The 21183-nt window shown below is 38.8% G+C and overlaps 1 protein-coding gene across 3 annotated transcripts in view; it reads right to left on the bottom strand.

Annotated features, from left to right (window-relative positions):
- Sh (Potassium voltage-gated channel protein Shaker) overlaps positions 1–17987 on the bottom strand; it is a 165296-nt gene extending 147309 nt beyond the window's left edge. For 2 of the 3 annotated variants that reach the window (XM_089265094.1, XM_089265095.1), the window contains exon 1: positions 17651–17987. In XM_089265094.1, the coding sequence (XP_089121220.1) occupies positions 17651–17796 (146 nt within the window). In that variant the 5' untranslated portion in view covers positions 17797–17987. The remainder of the gene's footprint in view (positions 1–17650) is intronic. The other variant, XM_089265097.1, reaches the window with a different exon arrangement.
- Between the last annotated feature and the right edge of the window lie 3196 nt (positions 17988–21183).

Genomic DNA, 21183 nt, shown 5'->3' with positions numbered 1-21183 from the left:
TAAGAGTGGTTGATCAATTCTCGAACTGCATGTGATACTACTCACTGTTGCAGTTGTATTAATTGAGCCATTTGAATGGATTTCATAATCCATCACAGCCATCCATAACTAGATATATTTACTTGTCACACTTGCACAAATAACTTCCGCTCAACGATTGCACTTCTCATCAGCAACTTGAAATTGAGTATGCATAATGAAATACGATATTATAACAGATTGGCTAGGTGCGAACTGTTTATTTGTGACAAGAGTCAAGCAAACAGCAGAGAGCAATCACAGCTTACCAAAGGCAAACAAATGTCTCAGTCGACACAATCAATAAACGGAATAATACAAACAACAGCTCTGATAACCTGGCTAATAAAGCACAAATACAAAGCATACATAATAAAGACGAGTATTCATTAGATGGAATTTTAAACTGACTAAGATGACAGCAAAGCCCAACATACAAAGTCTATATAGTGGAAAAGACTAACTTTGCTAATATGTATATCTATCTATACGTGCTAAGAGCTCTTATTTTATGAGCCCAAAGTGTATGAAGAGAGAGAGAGATACATATATAAAGCTGGCAGCAAACAAATTCAAGAGAACTTACTTAGCAACATTTCCACAACAACAAAAACCACAACATATATGTCTATATTCCTCTAGATCCATATGCAAAGTGCAAGGCAAAATTCAGCAATCAGCTTCAAGCACAATTTCCCAAACACATTTTAATAATAGTCGAGCAATTTCATTGTTTGCCTTTTTGAACACTGAACCCATTGGGTATGGAACTTAGGGGTATAGCGTTTTTGTAGAAGCGTATGTAACAGGCAGAGGAAGACGCTTGGAACTGAAATATGTTCTCGATCTATCTGTAATATATACAAAAATTACTTTTGTATCCACTGTCTCACATTCTTAATTTCGATAACCCATTCAATCTGCAATATTATCGATAACAATTGATTATTTGACTCCGTTTTAAAGCGCTGCTAGAATAACACAAGAACGGGAGGCTTTAAATCCACAGTGATGAGCATACTTCAGTTTTCCTCATATTTAAAATTAATGTATTTTAAATGGCAGAGAGCTGTGCATTGGTAAAGACACACATCAGGATGTCATTATCATGCTCTGAAAATTTGATTAAAAAAGTTCACCTACAACAAAAGTTGTTCAACAACTCAATTTTCCATAATAAAGCACATAAGCGTGTGTGTGTCTGTATATGTGTGCATGTGTTGTTTGTGTTGAATGTATAAAAGAAGAATTGACTGAAAGCTGTTTGCAATGAACACGGTATCACCTGGTCGGACACTCCCGACTAGAGCACTCTTACCTCTTCTTCTAGTAAAATTGTTGAGCTTATATGCATATTATCCAACTATCCAGAAATATATACTTGTCGTACTTATTTCATTTTCAATGTTGACTTTTAGCAAACAAAAATGCGAATTTCAGCTGAATAAAATTCAATACAAAGTACATTGAGTACTATGAGCGCAAGAAGTTCTGTTGATATTACGAATAGCATATCAAATACATTCAGTTCATCCAACGAGAAGAAGATTTAACTGACGATAGATGAACTAAATAGTTTGAGCACAATATTCCGATTTTATAGATTACATAAGTTAAGACTATCGACAATCTAAGGAGGCTGGAGAGTCCAGTCAGACATTCAAGGGGAGAACCCAATCAGTAGAGCTGATTTGGGTCAGTTTATATTCGGACTACAAAGAGTTTAGATCTTTTGTTACTAAATTATATAAAATAAAATGATTTCATTGAACACAAAGTTGTTTATATTCACAAGAACCCACCACAGCGTCCCCAATCACTAGTGCTCTAGTGTGGGAGAGCTTAACTTATATATTAAGTTATATTTTTTAGATAATACTATGAAATCAAAAGCAAATTCTGCTGTTATTTCTGCTGCTGTTATTTCCATATACTGTGGCAATAGTTTTAGTGGGAAGCTTAAGCTTTGCCCAAAGTTGATGTTAAAATATTTTCCCAGGGAGTTGCAATATTTTATTCTCTAACGCTCACTCCGTGAGTGGGAGACGAAGACAGTGCTGAACGTAAATCTCGGACGTTGGTGAGTGACAACGGAATAGCCAGTTGGGCCAATGGGATAAGAAGGCTCGTTATGGTTGTCGGTAGACTAAGACTGGCATTATTATTTGGTATATGTAGGTACCTTGCGGGAGCATTTCATGAAAGGCAGAGATTAAATTTGAAATTTGAATGCAAGGATACCAAAGCTACGTAATATATTCTATATATGCGCATCTTTGGCTAGGTGCTCCCTCAATCTATGTCTCTTTTGCTTTCTTACTCTCATACTCTGTTATACATTACATTATTTAACCCGCCTAGAGCACAACGAGTAGAAACTTTGTGTTTCATTCTTGGACAGCTGAACTTTTAGCGGAAAGTTTACGATATTTTAACACATACTAGCTGTTAGACCTCTTTCCTTATAGGCGTTTTACAACACTAGAATACTAGCCTACTACTAAGCTGCGCTTAATGGTCGAACCTTTTTAAACCCTGAATCCATTGAAAATGGGAAATCATGGTAGAATGTTTTGAAATAATGCTCGATTTTATTCTACTTTCAGCACGTAATCTTAATTTATAGTTGTTTTTCGAGCTACCCTCATATTGAATTATATTTATATATGTATATTTTCTTTTCTAGTTACTAATTTAGCTTAAACAAGTAAGAAGACTCTAGTCGAGACTGCTCGACTAGGAGATACCCTGAACCCTCCAAGCTGATATTCTTATCATTCTGCACTTCTTTTATGCACGCACACATACATACATATGCATCCACCCCCACGCGCCCGCGCTCTGCTAACTGCGTAGTAAGCAGCGACTGCGCTTGGGCTGCGCTGCAGTGTGGGCAATAGTATGAGAATTTATTTGATAAATAACTTTTTTTGTAGACATGCAATCCTAATGAAATTTTCAGAGCGTAATCATATGGTCAAAATGTGTGTACATTCTAAAGCACAAGTCTCTAGTACTTGAAATACGTTTTTTGCAAATTGGGGGCGGAGGGGGCGTGGTATCCAAAATCTGTTGATTACAAAATGTTTGTATTCATCATATATATATATATACAGTAAATCTGAAGTCTCTATGTCTAATAGTATTCCAATGAGGCTCAAAAAACAAAATCAAATTTTCGATTATTCTCGATAAAAAAGTTATCGGATGAGTTATCGAAAAAATAAAGCAAACTCGTACTGCGTATGGTATACACGAGTATGCACAAAAAATTTCAGCTCTCTAGCTCTTATATCTTCTGAGATCTCGGCGTTCATACGGACAGACGGACGGACGGACGGACGGACGGACAGGGCTATATCGACTCAGCTCATCGTGCTGATCAAGAATATATATACTTTGTGGGGTCTGCGATGATTCCTTCTGCCTGTTACATACTTTTACACAAAAACATTATACCCTGATTTCCCATTTTCAATGGGTTCAGGGTATAAAAATGTAAGCAGGACCAAATTTTGTTGCAAAAAATACCCTTCATGAAATTATTCTCTACTATATTGTAAATACTATAAATCAGTCTAGTCTTTGGTATGTAGACCATGTGAATACAAAAAATCTCGCTCATACCTGTGCACCACAGTTTTGTCTGGTCTACCGATTTCCCGAAATTATTGATTTTTAAAGTCGAGTTTAGTTCTTGCTGCAACATGAACGAGCTGCCGCTGCAGGCTGCAGCTAATTGATAGCTGCACTTGCAAAATAAACACAGATTTCTTTGTTCGGCCGAGCACTGTGGCTGCAAGCTGCCGTTGGCAACATTTCGCTAACTACATTTACCCAGTCGAGCTGAATGCTCGGGGCCTAGTCTCGATTCATTTGCAATTAGTTGCAATAATGTTTACATTTGCCTCGTCTGCTTCATCAATTATGTGTGCCTGGCAGTTCGACTGCCCAGCAACAAGTACCTGGAGCTGACGTGACTGACTGACGTGAATGACTGATTGATATGCTGATTGACTGACGGACTGACTGACTGATTGACTGGTTGTCAGTGCTTGGCATCGAGCGTATTTCATGTTCTGACAGCCGCCCTCAACGGGCAGCCAGCTGTCACCTACACTCAGCTCCAGCTCCTGCTCCTGCTCCTGCTCCTGCTTCGGCTCTGGCATGCCTTTTACCAGCTCCTGCTCACCCACTGCGTGGCAGCTCTCATTGATTGCTTTGTGCTTTTGCGCCCAGCCAAAGAGTTGACTTTGTATCCAGCCACCGCCCACTCGCCCCCCGCCCACATTTGGCCACATTTCAATTCCGTTTCACATTTGGGCTCATGTGCGTGTGCGCCGCACATCATACATATTTGGAGGCAGACGCAATCTCCTCCGCTTGTGCTGCTGCATGCCTGACAATTTGCATTTCTCGTTTTCTTGCTGCAGCTGCAGCAATTGCAGCAAGACCCGCCCTGCCTCTCACTCGCCTCCCGCCCCTTTTCTCTCTGTATTTGCGCTTGTAATTGCGTGCGCAATTGCCAAATGCTTTCCTCACTGGATTTTCACATGCTTTTCGTATTTTCTGCTGCTGCTTTCAGTCCCTGTTGTGTCTCCCCTTTAATCAACGGGACAAGCAGCTGACGGAATTGATTAAAAGTTTATCGCATTAGCAATTTGATGCCAGCTGCAAGTGCAGCTCTGGACAAAATTTGTCAAATAACTCGAAATCGTTTCGTACTCAACGTGCATACACAATCATCTATATCGAATTGTTTCCTTTGATGAGTTTTCGAATTTTTGCATTTACAATGGGATTAGGGCAATAATGGAGACGCCTTTGAATTAGATTCGAACTATTTGCCCTTGTGCTATCTGCTTAAGGGTCCATAAAACTTGCACTGAACTGGATAATTCGTGCTGAGTGAGCCACTCTGAATGCCAGAGCAGAAATTTCCATTTGCTAACTATGTGAAACTATGCATGAATTGCCAAATATCAAGTTAAAGCACTTGTAAACGAATTTCCTATTAGGCAAAAATTGTGTGAGATATATGTACATATTATTGTTACTAGTTCTATTTAGGTTTCGCACATATTTTCTTCATTTGATTTTTGGATATTATTGCACATTTCTGATGGGATATATCACATCATTTCGTGATTTTAAATGATTCACTTCATTATAAGCGCTGTCATATCAACTCGAATGTAGAGCTCTCATAGTGCTAAAATTTAAAGTGTGCGTAAGTATTGGAGGGTAGACTGAGCTGAGTAATCATATATTTTTATATTTTGTAGAGCTATCGTTAATAATAGCCCTATATCAGAGTCGTTCTCCAACATCAGAAACCTCCAGAGATCATTGGTATTTTGAGACGATATTTCAGTTTGTTAAGTTTTTTCCAACCAAATGGCGAGTGTTATCGATAACTTTAAGTAATAAAATCAATATTTAGATTCCACTATGAGATGACTAGAATGACTGATTGATATTCAGAATTTCACTCACAATTTCAGCTTATATTTCCAATAACTAGGCATGTTATCGATAATTTAAAAAGCTATTACAATAGAGTTATCGATAACAATCTCACACTTGATGGATCAAGCTCTATCGCAACTGCAGCTCAGCAACTTTTCCTGTACGCTCCTTAACCCTCTCTTCCTAACTCACACACACACACACACTTAGTGTACTATTTGCGACATTAGCCCCATTTATGCTGGCACAATTTGAATCATTTATCATTATGAATTTTTCATTGTTAGCTTTCATTAAATCGTTCTTTTTCAATCCGTGGCTAATTAAGCACCAACAGACGCTCACTCTGGCTTTATTAAATTACCATTGGCAGTGTCAACATTTGTTCCCCTCTCTACATCTCTTTCTCTCTCTCTCTCTTGGCGAGTGCGTGTGGTTGTGTATGTATTTTGATTTATGCAGTTTTAAATATATCCGTACAACTTGGCAAAACGCCAGCAAAAACAGCTTGACTTGCCGTGTCTCCCCTTCCTCGCTCGCTCTCTCTCTCTCTCTCTCTCTCATTCTCTCCCTCTCGCTGGCTCTCTGAGCGACATTCACATCATTTTTCAAATACATATTTTTCTCTTTTAAGTTTTTGGAAGCAGTGGACTAGGAGGCACTTGGCGCAGCTGTTGTCGGACAACCATTTGTAAGGATAATGCGCCGTTGTCAAATTGCCAAGAGCCCGAAGTTCATAGAGTCGAGGCGGGCTATGTGGAAAGGGGCATCAGCGTGTGTTGGATGCGGATGTGGAAACAGCTGTTTAGCGCTTAAGCGTGTTTTGGCATTTGCTTTCACTTTGCCTTTCACTTCGCACAGCTGGCAGCTGACCAAGCCGCGACCCCAACTCCCAGCCCTAGCCCTGACCCTGGAGGGCAACCTTCCCCTCACCCCTGGCCTCTATTAACAGCTCCAACTGCAGCGTGTGTGTAAGTGTGTGGCAGGAGTTTTAATCAAAATGCAAAATATAATTACAATCTTTATGCGTGGAGCTCAGTGGAGCATGAAAGGCAATACAATTCCCGACTCGATTTCTATCCATCATCCCCAACCGACAGCCGACAACCGACAGCAATTACAATTGAAACAACAACCATTTGGTGTGACAATAATCAGGGCACAAATATGCAGAAGCCGTCGAAGCGTTAAATTATTTTTTGCTAGTCAGCCTTAAGTGGGCGTCTAGAGCTATTTGAGCCTGTGGGCGTGCCACTCCCACACACGGCACACATCTGTCATTAAGGACAATGTCATTTTCATGGGGCTGAGCGTTTAAAATTTGAGCCCCAGATGACAGCATTAATGGCATTCCCTATGGGATTTCAGTTAAGGTAGCATAAGCTCTCTGAGCGCAGCATTCCATTTGATTGATAGATGCGCTTAATATTGAGTGTATAATACAGCAGAGTAATATGTGGGAATATATCATAAATTTGATTTCAATAAAATATAAACATGATATCTTTTTTTGGTTTTTTATAGCCTGAACATATTGAAAATTTAATGTCAGGGTAGAATGGCTCTGTGAATATGTAAGTCGCAGAAGGAGGCGTGGCAGTGTATACATATGTATATATTATTGATCAGTTTGACGATTTGTGGCAATGTAACGACGGCCATTTGCTGGTCCGTCCACACATCAGCCTGTCCGGATATCCGTATGTATAAACTCAAAATATAGTCCTGGGGAGCCCACAAAGAACTAATTTGTCGGCTGCCTACGATAACTCATAGCTACTTCCTACTTGTTATCGACAGGAAATCTATCATCTTATGCATTTCTGTTATGCTAGCATTTTGAATAATTTGATCCTTCTCATAACATTTCGTTGATATTGATAAGAAATCTAATTTATATTTGATTTATATCTCTAATCATAGTTTGAAGTCTATGAAAACAGGAAGATTACCATTATGTTAAACCCCACTATTTTACCTTAAATTTAGGTTAGCAAAGTGCCTATTATATATAATATATATCTAAATATATTTTATGCTGAAATATGTTTCCATAAAATCAATAAAAAATCTGTTGAAAAGCATTTGTCGGCTCATGAGATTTTGTTTATGAAAAGATGAGGCATTTAAGGAGCGCTCAACAATTTTTTCTTTTTAAGAAATAGTTTCTAGAAAAGGTAATGATACCTTCAGTAATAGTTCTAATAAAATATTTGTCTTGATGCTCATATATCTCAAATTCCGTAGCTCCATCCATACGTTTTTCACTCTTCCCCCTTCACTCCTCATTCTTTCACCTCTCCAACCATGTCCATGTCTCTCTTACTCTCACTCTCTCTCTCTCTCTCTCGTTATCTCTCTTTCTCCCACACTCGTATGGCATGCATTTATAATGGCTCAATATTCTCGGCAAGCGTTTCCCCATTTCGTATTTTTGTGCTGGCTGCATCTAAGCATCCTTTTTGGAGAGCCTCATCTCAATTGCCGAGCACATTGTCGTCAACGTTCACATGGTGCCGCATTGTGTGGCAGACAATGGTTCACGTAGCCGCCGCTGCTGCTGATGCTGCTGTTGCTGCTGTTGCTGTTGTTGCTGCGTGCCACAAACAAAAGCTTCAGGCGCACAATGCACAACAGCAACAACAACAACAAGAGAAACAACAGCAACAGCAATGCTTGTCATGCCTGAAAATAAACACACTCACACACACCCACACACACCAACACACTCGCACACACGCCCATACATCCCCAATCAACACACGGCCAAGTGCAGCCCAACTCAACTCAAAGGAATGTGGTAGCGCTCTGAGGTATTTACAAGCAAGGGGGCGTGGCAGTTGCTGCGGCATTGTAGTTTTAAATGCGTTAATTGAGTGCTGCCAATTTTTCTTGCTTTTGTTATTGTTATTGTTGCTGCTGTTGTTGTTGTTTTTGTTGCCTCTCTGCTCTCAGGCAGTTTTCTTTGGCCATCTCTCGAGACCCACGTCAAGTCTTTAGCCGCTGCCTTTGTCGCCTTTTTTATGGCTGCGCCAATTGAAATGTCAGCCAAAATTGTTGGCCAAGTTGTTGAATCGAAATACCCCGGCATTTGCGCGGTGTTTCAAGTGGGGCATATGCAAATCGTAAGGCTCCACCGAAATCTTTGTTCGCTGAATGAAAGGCGTAAATGTTACATGGCTTCAAATATTAATGCAAATTCATCGTTTAAATTGGTTTGTCCTAAATGAACTTTAGCTTTGGATTATTTTTGTGGTATAAGAATAGATTTTTCTCACTTCTAGCATGTCCATAGCAGTGTTGGTTAGGCAATAACCATATGAGGGGCTCAACGAGGTCTGTTTGAAGAGTATCATCAATTTTGAAAATCCAAAAATTACGTATACTCGATGTTCGACGTCGCGTTGTACTCAACCTGCCTAATGTAGAGCATGAATACTCAGTTAACTGTTGAGCACATTTTCAATGTATGCCTGTCCTCTAAAAGGGGCTAGGAATCCATTTCCAATTACCCCGAAAGGAAAACATGTATGATGCAGCAGCCATGCAGTATACCCTAGACCTGGCGCTCTGTGAGCGGCATAATGGGTGATGTGATGCGTAATGGGTAGAGATAGACAGCAATAATTCCATTTAAGGATCGAAAAAAAAAACCTTTACAAAATACTCAAATTAGGTTCACTAATGTGAACAAAAATAATAGATATAATTCTGGAAGTAAGTAATTGGATGCTTCCACCTTTTGAGTAGTTCAATTCCTGATTCAATGACAAACTTAAGCTATCGATTTTTATCGATAAAAAAAGCAGAACAACCTTTACTAAGTATGGCATTTAAGAGTACATATGAGATCTGTCAAGCCCGTTTGGATAGACAGACAAGTCCTACGCATCGTCCAGATCAAGAATATGGAATCCACTGCACCTTCTTCTCCCTGTTCCATGCATGTGCGCTAAGAATTTGAGCCGTAATCCGGGTCTACTCAACCCAAGCACTTAAACGTATTTATTAACATAAACATATATATACCCATAGACCGAAAGCATCAGCTCAATGAGCAACTGATGGGTATCTGACCGTCATGCTTAGCCCACTTTCGTGCTGTCTTTTTCAATCGCTTCGCATTGACACTTTGCGTTTTATGACCATCATTAAAATGCCAAGTGACCAGCTGACAGACAGACAGATAGCCTGACAGAGTGGCACACACACACACACGCACACACATGCATGGCCTCCCTGTTGCTGGCAACCGCTCCTCTTCCGCTCCCCCCTCACACCAGCCATGGCAACCCCTGAGCCTGCAGTTCGACTGTTCGCTTTAGTGCACTCCAGTGGACGCCCCTTGGTGCGTGTTATGGCCATTGAGGCCGCTTATGCGCTCATTAATTTCGCTTGAGCGAAGTTCAATGGAACTGTCTCACACTTGCCCCACGCCCCACTAATCCCCCGCCCACACGGGCTCGTCCACTTTGTGAGGCTTGCGAATTTTAACTGGCAAATGAAAAATGATTTTAGCGACCCTAACAAATGTGTGGCCCGAACGATTCGCTAACTTGCCAAGTTGCAACAGACGCGGCGTCGCGTGTTGCGCCACCGATAAGCGGCAGTTAGCAGCAGGAGTAGGCAGCGTCAGACGCGGCATTTGCCTAACAAATGACCCGCAATTAGACAACTAAAATGCTTAGCAACAGCTCAGCGAAAAGCGAATATAAATGGAACTGCCCCAACGCTGACCAAGGCACGAATCATCATTTACCACAGCTCAGACCCGCCCAGCTCAGACCAGACCAGCCCACCTTTCTGCTCCTTTCTTGGCTGAGTATGTCTGCAACATTAGATAGATATGTATATATATATATATATATATATATATATATATATATATATATATATTGCTAGATATCTGAGTATCAGCAGCCCTCAGTTCCGTTCTCATTGCTTCCCGTTGCGTGCGAGGCGAGCTTAATGCCTGCATTTCGCCTTAACTTTTAACTTTGTTGCACAAATTCCAGCAATTTGCATTGAAGTTGTGCAAAACTTATTTATGGCCAGCTCCCATTGATTTCTTATGCAAATTTATCTGCAACAGCAAGTTAAAAGCAATTGCATTGGCTTTCCATCAAAATTTCTTTCTCAAATATTTCTGGCTTCAATTTCTAATCCTCTTTTCTTTTGATGCCCCTTTGGAGTCTCCTTTCAAACAGGAACTCTGTGAATATCAAAACACCAAATACTTTAATACTTCAAATTCCTTGAATATATTGGATGGGAATAAAAGAGAAAGAGTGCTGTGTCGGCAATACACGACTTAGAGATACCCCGAGAGATACACAATCATATACACAAACACAAAACCAGGGCTTATATATTTAACTAAAGAAAATTAGTTCTTAAACAAATTCTGTTGCATCTAAACATCTTTCATAACATTTTCAGAGCCTAATAATGACATCCATAGATATGGCATTGCTAGAGCAGAGCTCTACTATTACATATTATTTAAAATACTATTCTTTTCATTTATTTGGATTGATATTCCTCACTTGAATCTAATTCAGTAAATTTCTTCACTCATCGAAATAAAATAATCGATTATTATCGATAACATGGGAGACAGATAGATGTGGGACAAGCTATCGAAACGGCTGTTATAGGCACGTATTGCGTATGGTATTCAAGCATCTATTCAACGATCTTAACGTTCTAGCAAACGAACTGATGGATGAATGGATGGACAGACGGATGCACTATTTTTTATCGATCCTCAATACATATATATTCTTAATGGAGTCTGCCATCCTGTGTCCTGTTTACAATTTCATTCCATTTCACCCTGAAGTTTGAACTGATTCAACATACGGTAATAGATAAATTTTCAATTATAAGTCTCCACTTTTGTTATAGATAAGCAAGTAATCCTTATTCAAAGTTGCAGGGGTTTTCTTAAAAGAAAACTCATTTTATGACTTCTTGGATCAACAATCATTCCATAGGTATGCATAGTCAACATAAGATTCTACTCAACAGAAAGTTTCTGGAATGCTTATTGAATAGCTATGCTTTTTAATAAATCATAATCATTAAATAGAGTCTCTTAGCTGCCCCCTGCAACAGTAAAAGCTGCATCCAAATCAAAAAAGTCAGTTAAAGTCTTTTTTTTTAGTATTTTTTTAGGCTATACGACGTATTTAAGTAACCCCTTTGTGTGCTAATATTCTATTAATTCTCCCCATTTGGCTTAGTTGAAGTGTGGTAAAATCAACAATTTTGCCAATGAATATGCAATAATTATATGACTACAAATATTGCACACATGTTGATAGCAGCAACAACAGCAACACCAGCAACACAAACAGCAGCAACAACAACAGAAACATTTGTAACGAGAGCAGCATCAAACACAATTTGTTGCGAGCAAAGTGTTAAATGGGCCGAGATTTTCTGGTAGAGTAAGTTAGTTCGTTTAGCATGATGCATAAAGTAAATGATGTTTCACATCAACAATCTGTGCGGCAGAGAGAGGGGGAGCGAGAGGGACAGAGAGATACTTTGACAAGAGCCGCAGCTGCCTTGCTTCAACTAATGATTCGGCACAAAAGCTGCGAACATTTCAATTTCAATGCAAAATAGTTGACTGACTGTCGGCTCCCCAGCACACACACACACACACACACACACGCACATGTGTGTGCCTCTGCGTGTGTGTGTGTGTGTGCATGGCATTCTATGACCAAAGTAATTTGTTGCGTTGGCGTTAAGTATTACAACTACGTCTATTCCTTCTGTCTGCCACCGTTGGGCGTACTGCGCGACCCTTTGCATAAATAAAGCTTTTCACACATACAGACACACACACACACGCACACATGGGGACACATTTGAGAGGCTTATAAAATATTCATATGCACATACCAGTCCAATGCTTTTGAAGCTATCAACACACACACCAGCACACACATACACACACCAACACACACACGAGCGAAGGCAACGCCCAAACAAATGGAACAAGTTTTTCGTGCACCATTCAACAAATTCCAAGTTTAGCTGCAAAACATGCCACACGTGGCCAATGAAGGATTCTAACGAAACTTATGCAAATTTCACAAATGTTCAACTGTTGCATACAACATAATAACAACACACACACAAACACACAGGCACGCACACACATTCGCAACATTCACGCTGAAATTTTGGTTGCCTACTTCGAGGCGCACATTTCAATTGCTTGCCCCATGCTTGATCTCGCACGGCTCGGCTCAAGTCACCGGCTTGAGGCATGCTTCAAGTGCTCCGCTTGACGGTCCACATTGCATTCCCATGCCCTTTCCCATTCCCAGTCCAATTCCCATTCCCATTCCCTTTCTCATTCTCTTTTCAGAGATGACACACAGCCTGACCCGAGCGGGCTGAGAGCCCTTTTCATGTCAGTCCTTGCTGACCTTCGTCGTGCTTATGCATAAAATGTGCCCATTGTTGTTGTTCTTGTTGTTGTTGTTGCTGTTGTTGCTGGTGTCGGCTCGTGTTGGCCTCCTTAGCATGTTTGCTTATGTGTAAGCGGCGTGGGCAGCAGCAAATTATGGCCAAAGTGATAAATGTATTGCAACATTTTGCATTCTGCATTTCGCCCTCTCACGAAAGTTGCCAGAGATGCAATTTTAGATGTATATATATACATGTATATATACCCATATGTGTATGCATGTATATGTTTACTTATGTATGGCCACTACAACTTATTGTTTGCGTTGCTTTGCCAAGAAGCATCTGGGACTCCATCAACATTATTTGCTGCTCGACAATAATTCTCTGTTTGAGCTTGTGCATTTTATGAGTGATTAGTGAGGATGCATATTTCTCTACTACATACAATAACAATATGAATACATTATTAATAAGCTTACTTAATGTGCTCCAGAGACCTTTCACTGCCTGCTGCATAAGTATTTCCATCAACATTTGGCTCTAATTTACTGAACAGAAAATTTCAATCCAGTGAAATGGGTTTCTTCTCTTAATTTCAAGAATCTAATCACATTTAAAGCATGCTTACGTTAAGTATACTGCTTTCACCTTTGCTGCTGCCATGCTTACACAAGTACGAATGTCTGCTTCTGCAACTTTTCTTTTCATCTCACCTACTTTTCTCTTTTTGCTATCACTTCATTTGAAATCATGTTGCCGCAGAGCTCAATTGAAGCGGAGTCAACTGCAAATGGCGGAAAGTATGAAGCCGGGACTCATATCATTTAGCTAAACTCAATCTGAGAGTTGCCTCCCCGGCCCCTTGAAGCTCTGGCAACGAGAGTTTACCATTCTGAGCGAGTCGAATCAAGTGGTTGCCCTAGCAGCGTCTGCCCAAGGGTAGCTTGAAACACTCACGAGTGTAGGGAAAGCAGGAAAATCTATATGCAAATAAACATAAGCGAAATTTTTATTTTCCATTTGTTTTCAAGTTCTTTTCATTAGCCACATTAATGCACCTGGTCTACAGTTGATAGCCGGGGGCACAGTTGATTGAAATAGCTGGTAATGAAATAGACACTGGGAATGAAATATGCCTAAATAGAGCTATTAGGATTCAGATTGTATATCTCTGGTTTTCTACTTCGAATCGAACCATTTACGCTATTCAGTCAAAATAAGGTTTCGGTTGAAACAAATGAAAATGGAAATGAAACACACATATGGGATATAGGCTATATTGCATTTGCTATATGATTTTGATAATGCTATTACACTTGATTGAAATTGCTAGAAATTCATTTCAATCAATTTCAAAAATGAAACAATTGAGAATGAAACACACTGAAGCGCTAAGAGGGTAAGAGTTTTCTGCTTGAGCACTGAAGGTGATGGAAATAGCTGGAAATGAGAATGTTGTTAAATGTTAATTGAAACGATTGGAATTGAAACACAGCTAAGTATTTGTATGATTCGTATGTTAATAAAACATTATTCGATTGATGTCAAAGAGCCCATTTCCAATTTGAAAGTACATTCTCCTGAAACAGCTGGGAATGAAACACGTTTAAAAATGCAATATAGGCAATAGTCTTGATAATTATATTCCACTTGGCTTTTTCTACCTATTGCGAAAATGAAACAACAGAGAATGAAACAAAATGAAGTACTAATAGATTAAGTTGTATCGAAACGATTGGAATTAAAAGATATCTAGCAATTCGTATGATTCAGAATGCATGACAGAGTGAAACATGATTACATTGATGTAGGTGAGTCCATATCGAAATTGAAAGTACATTTGCTTGAAATAACTGGGAATGAAACACGCTTAACCATGAAGTTGATTGAGATTAAAGACGCGGAAAGTCTCTGTGTAATCTGTCAGATCCATGGGCTCAGTTGGGGAAATCGAATGGAAACGATATCGACAATGTAAATGCAAATAGGACAAATCATTCAGTAATGCGACAAACAATATTGACTTTTCAAGGAAAACAAGAAGGGCTTTAAAATTTTAAAAGGCTGCATTGTGTGTTCATGGCGATGCTATAGAAATATTGTGATTAACTGTGTACTACAACGAAACGAAGCAGAGCTGAACGTACAGATACCCTATATATTTGGGATCGATTTGCTATCTAGCTTAGTTTGTAGAGCTATACATAGACCTGAAGCAGATATGGAACTATATATCGCACCACACTATGATATATATCTACTTCCTATTAGCTTAAGCTCTGATAGAGTATCTGAAATGTATATATATCATACTACTCCTACTGCTATAGAGATCCAGTTCGCATTAGCTTTACGTCTTCAAGGGTATGCAATAGTCGTCTGGCCTTTCCCACCTGTTAGCATTAAATATTGAGCACAATAAGCGAACGCAGAGCAGCGCACGGTGCGCCATTTGCCCAGCGTCAATATGGTGGTGTGGGCGTGGACTGGGTGTGGCATAATGGCAGCATGTTGCTGCATGCAACATGGAAATGGAAATGGATTGCAGCAGCGAGCAGCATGTACGTAAATCCATTTATGCTTCAGCGCATTTATAGCCAATTTTAAAAGCCCACAGAGCCGCAGCGCCGCTGCTGTGGTGCACTGGTGCTGCTGTGGTGCAGCCAGGTGGCCGGACAGTTGCGTTGATTTGTGTCTGCGAGAGAGTGCGGCGCAGTTACAATTCAATGTACTGCACCATGTAGAGCCATTGCTTTTCATTAACAATAACCAGACGAGAAGAGAGGGAGTGAGAGAGAGAGAGCGGGAGCGGGAGAGAGAGGGGGGAAGGGAGAGTGAGATTGAGCCAGAGTCAGAGCGAGTGCGAGTGCGACGGATTTGGCCATTTAATTGCGCAATTGCCGCATGTTTTACGACTACTCACTCGAAGCCCCCACACATTCGTATGCATATTCACGCACCAAGACACAATGTTGCATGCCTCCGCTCACAGCGAGCAGAGAGAGTGTCGAGTGCCTGCCTGCACGTAAAAAGTTTGCTTGCCCATGGACGTCCAGCTATGCGAAATGTTCCTTATCAGCGCAAGCTTGGAGGAGGAGATGCCAGGAGGAGGAGATGGGAGGTGCCTCTTACATGGCAGCTTAGAAATGTTTGTCCTCAGTCAGCATTTTTTCAGCTCTTTATGATTTGCTTTTTTCACTCTGCTCAAAAACGCAATTTAAATTTTCGAAATTGCTTTCCTCTCCTCCTAAAGCAAGACAGCTCGCCTGAAATGGATAGTTAGACATTGTCGTATAGTGCAGAGATGCCTTACATGCATAGCAGCTGACTACAGCTAATTTGATATTATCTTGATATACAGCCTATATAAGCAGGCCAGTTTCCAATTTCCACGCTCCCTAAGAATGTGATAGGATCTGAGCAGTAAATGAAATGCCATATGCTGGATATGTAGTTTTATAATTGCAATTGATATGGTTTTACTTGAATTTCCACGCCCCTATGGGCGTAGATACACCCACCATAACTTTTTGAGTTCAGATTCTCAACCCGATTATATATAAGTTAAGACTATCGACAATCTAAGAAGGCTGCAGAGTGCAGTCAGACATTCAAGGGGAGAACCCAATCAGTAGAACTGATTTGGGTCAGTTTATATTCGGACTAGAGAGAGCTTAGATCTTTTGTTACTAAATTATATAAAATAAAATGATTTCATTGAACACAAAGTTGTTTATATTCACAAGAACCCACCACAGCGTCCCCAATCACTAGTGCTCTAGTGTGGGAGAGCTTAACATATATATTACATTTCATGTCTCTAACAGCTTAATAAACAGCGTACCGGCGTAAAATATATATGTACATACATATATAATCGACTTCGGCGCATATTGGGAAAAACTTAGAACGTTAAATAAAACAACTCCAAATTTGACGAATTCAGTATAGAAAATGAAGTGAATGTTTCTTTTTTTCTTGCTTAAAGTACTAGCTCTTATATACCTACATATATACCTTATACCTTATACCTATATACCTTACAACTTGTAGATCGTTGGGCCGTTGTCGAGGCTCACGCTACATTTATATCAGCCGCTGCATTGGCTGCTGCTACTAAGAGTTGATAACGCGCAGATTTTAGAGCATTGTCTATATATTTATGGATATGACATGCTCATGCTTGAATAACAACTGTGAATAATTGATCCAAATACACTGATGCATTAAAATCAGAGTCATTTTTGATAATGATAGATCAATATATGAGTTATTATTCTAATGGAATATTAATTAGCCACTGTATCTATTTTCTAACACAGAAGCTCTTTGCATAGATATATTTGGCATGGAGTCAGATTTATGGAATAAAATTGATATTTCAGATATGATTGATGCATTTACCGAAAACAAATGAAAAGAACGGTATAGTAATTTTATAGATATTAATGCAATGAACAATAAAATTTGTATAGCATATATAAGTTTGTATTTCAGTTGAAAAAAGAAGAGAAAGGACGTGAGAGCTGTCTAGGGCCCCGTTAAGGGTTAATCCCTCAAGTATATATTCCAAATTTAAAATCAAGACTTTACCCAAAACCCATATACTCGTTGCAGTTGCGTGAACGAGCATTAAGATTGCATAATGATGTGTGGAAGGTAATTCGCAATGGTGGAACGACACACGAAACTATCGATAAGAATTGAGGCAAATGAAGCTGTCTGTACTCACTGATTCAAGTTGCGCTCGTTGGATCCGCTCTGGCTTTGCACATTGTCCGTGTGCCGTCGCTCCTTGTGCACGATGCCCATCAGCTTCATCCATGGATTGTTTTGGGAGCCATGGCCTCCCATGCCGCCACTCTGCCACATCGTCATCTTGGCGTTTGGGGCGCGGCAGTGTCTGGGGCAGCTTTAGTCCAAAACGAGCGGAGATGCAACCGGGCTTTAGAAACCTGACGAACGCGACGATAATTGCATAGATTCAAGGATATTTTGTTGCTGGTTTTCGGTTTTTTTTTTGTTTTTTTTTTTTTTTTTTTTTGGTTATTTTAATTTTGTGTTTCAACTTTTCTATTACACATTTTCAATTACGTTAGAGTGTTTTTCGTTTTTCAGACAGACTCGAAGTGAAGTGAGGGGAGAAGCTTAGCTGCTGCGTTTGCTGACAGCAGCAGCATCAAAATTTCCGCTGCATACCCTTAGGAGTCGCTCATAATTTTATGGCCCGCAACAATTTGATATCTTGGATGGAATTTAGCTCGGAGTTTATTGTGGTTTAGTTTGCTATTGTGTTGTTCTTTGGCTTATTTAATTGTTGTTGCTTGTTGGTGTTGCTTGTTGTTGTTGTTGTTGTTGTTGTTGTGGGCGGCTGGCGTTGCGTTCTGCGTTCTTGGCTTATAATTTGCTGAATTTTCTAATTTGCCTAACTGGAATTTTGCCTTTCTTGGTTCATTTAAATATATATGTGTATATATACTACGTATATATATATGTACATGTATTTCTATAGCTCTTCAAGTTTTGCGGTTCTTGGTCATTTAGCTTTTATTTCTTTATGGTTTGGTTTATTTTATTTTATTTATTTAATTTTTTTGTTTGCTATTTTTTGGCTCGATTTATGCTTTGTGGCTGCTTCGGTTTCGTTTTGTTGTTTTAAAGCTTTCGTAATTTTTGCATATTTTAATTTAAAATTTATTATTTAATTAATAATTATATTTTGTTGCTGTTGCTGTTGTTGTTGTTGTTGTTGTTGTTTTGTCACATAATGTCTAAAATTAAGAATCACAATGGCGTAAATTGGGTTTGTTTTTAATTAATTTATTATTTTCGTAGCTTTAATGTTAAATTTACTATTTCAATTTGTAACTAGTATTAATTTAATAATTCTCGTCTTGTTAACCATTTAATGCTAATTATTGTTAAACGTTTTGTATTCTTGCTTTGCTATTTGTTGCTGTTCGCCTAGTCAAACGTAATTTAGTTAATTATATTAATTGTTTATCGCTTATTAGTTGTTAATTCATTAATTATTATTGCCTTGCTCTATATATAATCTTGTATATTTCTTTTTTAAATCTTTAATTAATTATTTTAGGTTCTATTATTTTTGTATTTTTACTACGTTTCTAGCTAAATTGCGGCTGGCCTTGATTTCTATTTTGTTTTGTGTTTTTCTTTTTGCTTTCCTTTCCTTTTTGGCTGTTGCTTATTATCTTCTCCGAGTATTTAGTAAAAAAGCTTGAATAAATTTCCACATTTATTTTTACTCATTGCTCAGTTTTCTAATCATTGCATTGGATTGACGATATGAATTTGATATCCGGCGTATAGACAGCGGCTGCAAAATAAATAATATAGCACATATATTAATAAGAAATATAGGTAAATGTATAGTTAAATATATATATTTATGTTTATATTTATGTATAGTTAGATAATTCATTTCATAATATATTCTACAAACATTGTGTAAAATTCTTCGGTTGTATGTAGATGAGCATAAGAAAAATTAAGTAGTAATACTGCATATATGGTTGAATATTCCTCTCTCTACATAGTCATATATATACATAAGTAAGACATACAAGTATGTCATATATTTTATGATTGATCTCTAGTGAAGTAAACTCTTCACATTGCTCAAAATACTTTGATGTCCTTCCTATGATAAGCATCCCTTGAAAGCCTCTTGTCTAAAAGACTTTTTAACTCCAATGTGATTGTCTAATTGTCTAATTTAAACAAACCAAACTACAGTTGAGTCCGGCTATAATGACGCGCAAGGGAGCGAAGACGCTGTAACCATACAGGTTTGCTCATATAAATTTGTCTGGGCACCAGAATTTTTTTGACAATGACCGAACGGACGCTATAATGGGAGTCGTTATAGCCGGTTTCTACTGTACATACAAGTTCAGAAAGCTATATTTTCTATATAGACATACCTATAGTATATATTTTTCTATTTATATATGTACTCATACTCCTTTATCAGCCTTGTGTGTGTGTGTGCATTGTATGTGAGCTGTAGTCCAGCTCAACTGACAGTTTTATCAACCAGACGTATATAAAGACAGGGGCAAGGTAACAGAATTTAAAAGAAAAGCCAAAAGAAAGGCAGACAAAGCCTTGCTGAGCTGCTGAGTAGATTGTCAGTCGATGGTCAATGGTAAATAAAAAATGAAAAGTTAAATGGAAATATATATATACACAATATATATAAAATATATGTATACATATATATATACATATATAGTGTGCAGCAGTGAATATAAGATAAGCTAAAATGGAGATAAACTAAACGAACATGCTGTGCGTGTACATGTGTGTGTGTGTGTGTGTGAGCGTTTGCAATGCCATCAATGTCACAATAAGCTCATTTTGAGCTTTTCCCTAAAAGAAAATGTGTAATGTGTCTTTTTACTTGCGGCAGTTGGTTGCCCACAGACTTTGACTATATAATTAGAAAATCGTGCCAAAAAACTGACCAGGCTACGCTTGGCAACACACCAACACTCACACACACACACACACACACATGCATGGATATTAAAGTAAATTGACTGTAATTAATAATCGTTACACTTTGCAAGCAACTGCCTCGGCTATTGTGCATAGGCAAAAGAGTGAGAGAGAGAGAGAGAGAGAGAGAGGGAAGAACGAACGTGCCTGCATTGACTGCCTTTGGCAAGCTGCCCGCTTAACTGGCTGGCAATGCTCCATGCTCCGTGCCCGAAGCCGCAACAGCATCAGCCGCCGCAACAGCCAGCGGCAACTGCACGGCCACGCGAACAGCAATTTGTCAAGAAGCTGACAACAACAACAATTTATATGAGAAAAAATGCTGTTCAAGGCGACTAGGAGAATCGCAGATGCTCTTCCTATTTAGACTGATCCAGTAGATATATTCACGGATAGACAGGCAGTTAATATGGCTATCAATTAATATGGCGGAGACCTTCTCGTAGTGAATGTAGATCCTCAGCAGAATAATCACATAATATAATATTTAACTATAGAGCAGCTTGGATTTAGTGATAAATAATAGAGGTGAAGTCTCATTAGCCTCATATAGTTCGTTTAAATCAGTTCAGAAAATATTTCATGGCAATGCAAAATTCTTTATCTTCTGGATATATTAATATATTCTCTATATTATTATTATTATATTATTATTGTCTACTAGTTGAACTTTGAAATATTTGCTAGTCATTTATATTTACACTTTAAATGTTTCTTATTTCTATTTAAATAGAATTCTAT

Source organism: Drosophila navojoa, chromosome X (genome assembly GCF_054131105.1).
Source record: "Drosophila navojoa isolate 15081-1374.11 chromosome X, UAZ_NAV_1.0, whole genome shotgun sequence".
Lineage (NCBI taxonomy): Eukaryota > Metazoa > Arthropoda > Insecta > Diptera > Drosophilidae > Drosophila > Drosophila navojoa.
This window is presented reverse-complemented; position numbering and strand designations above follow the sequence as displayed.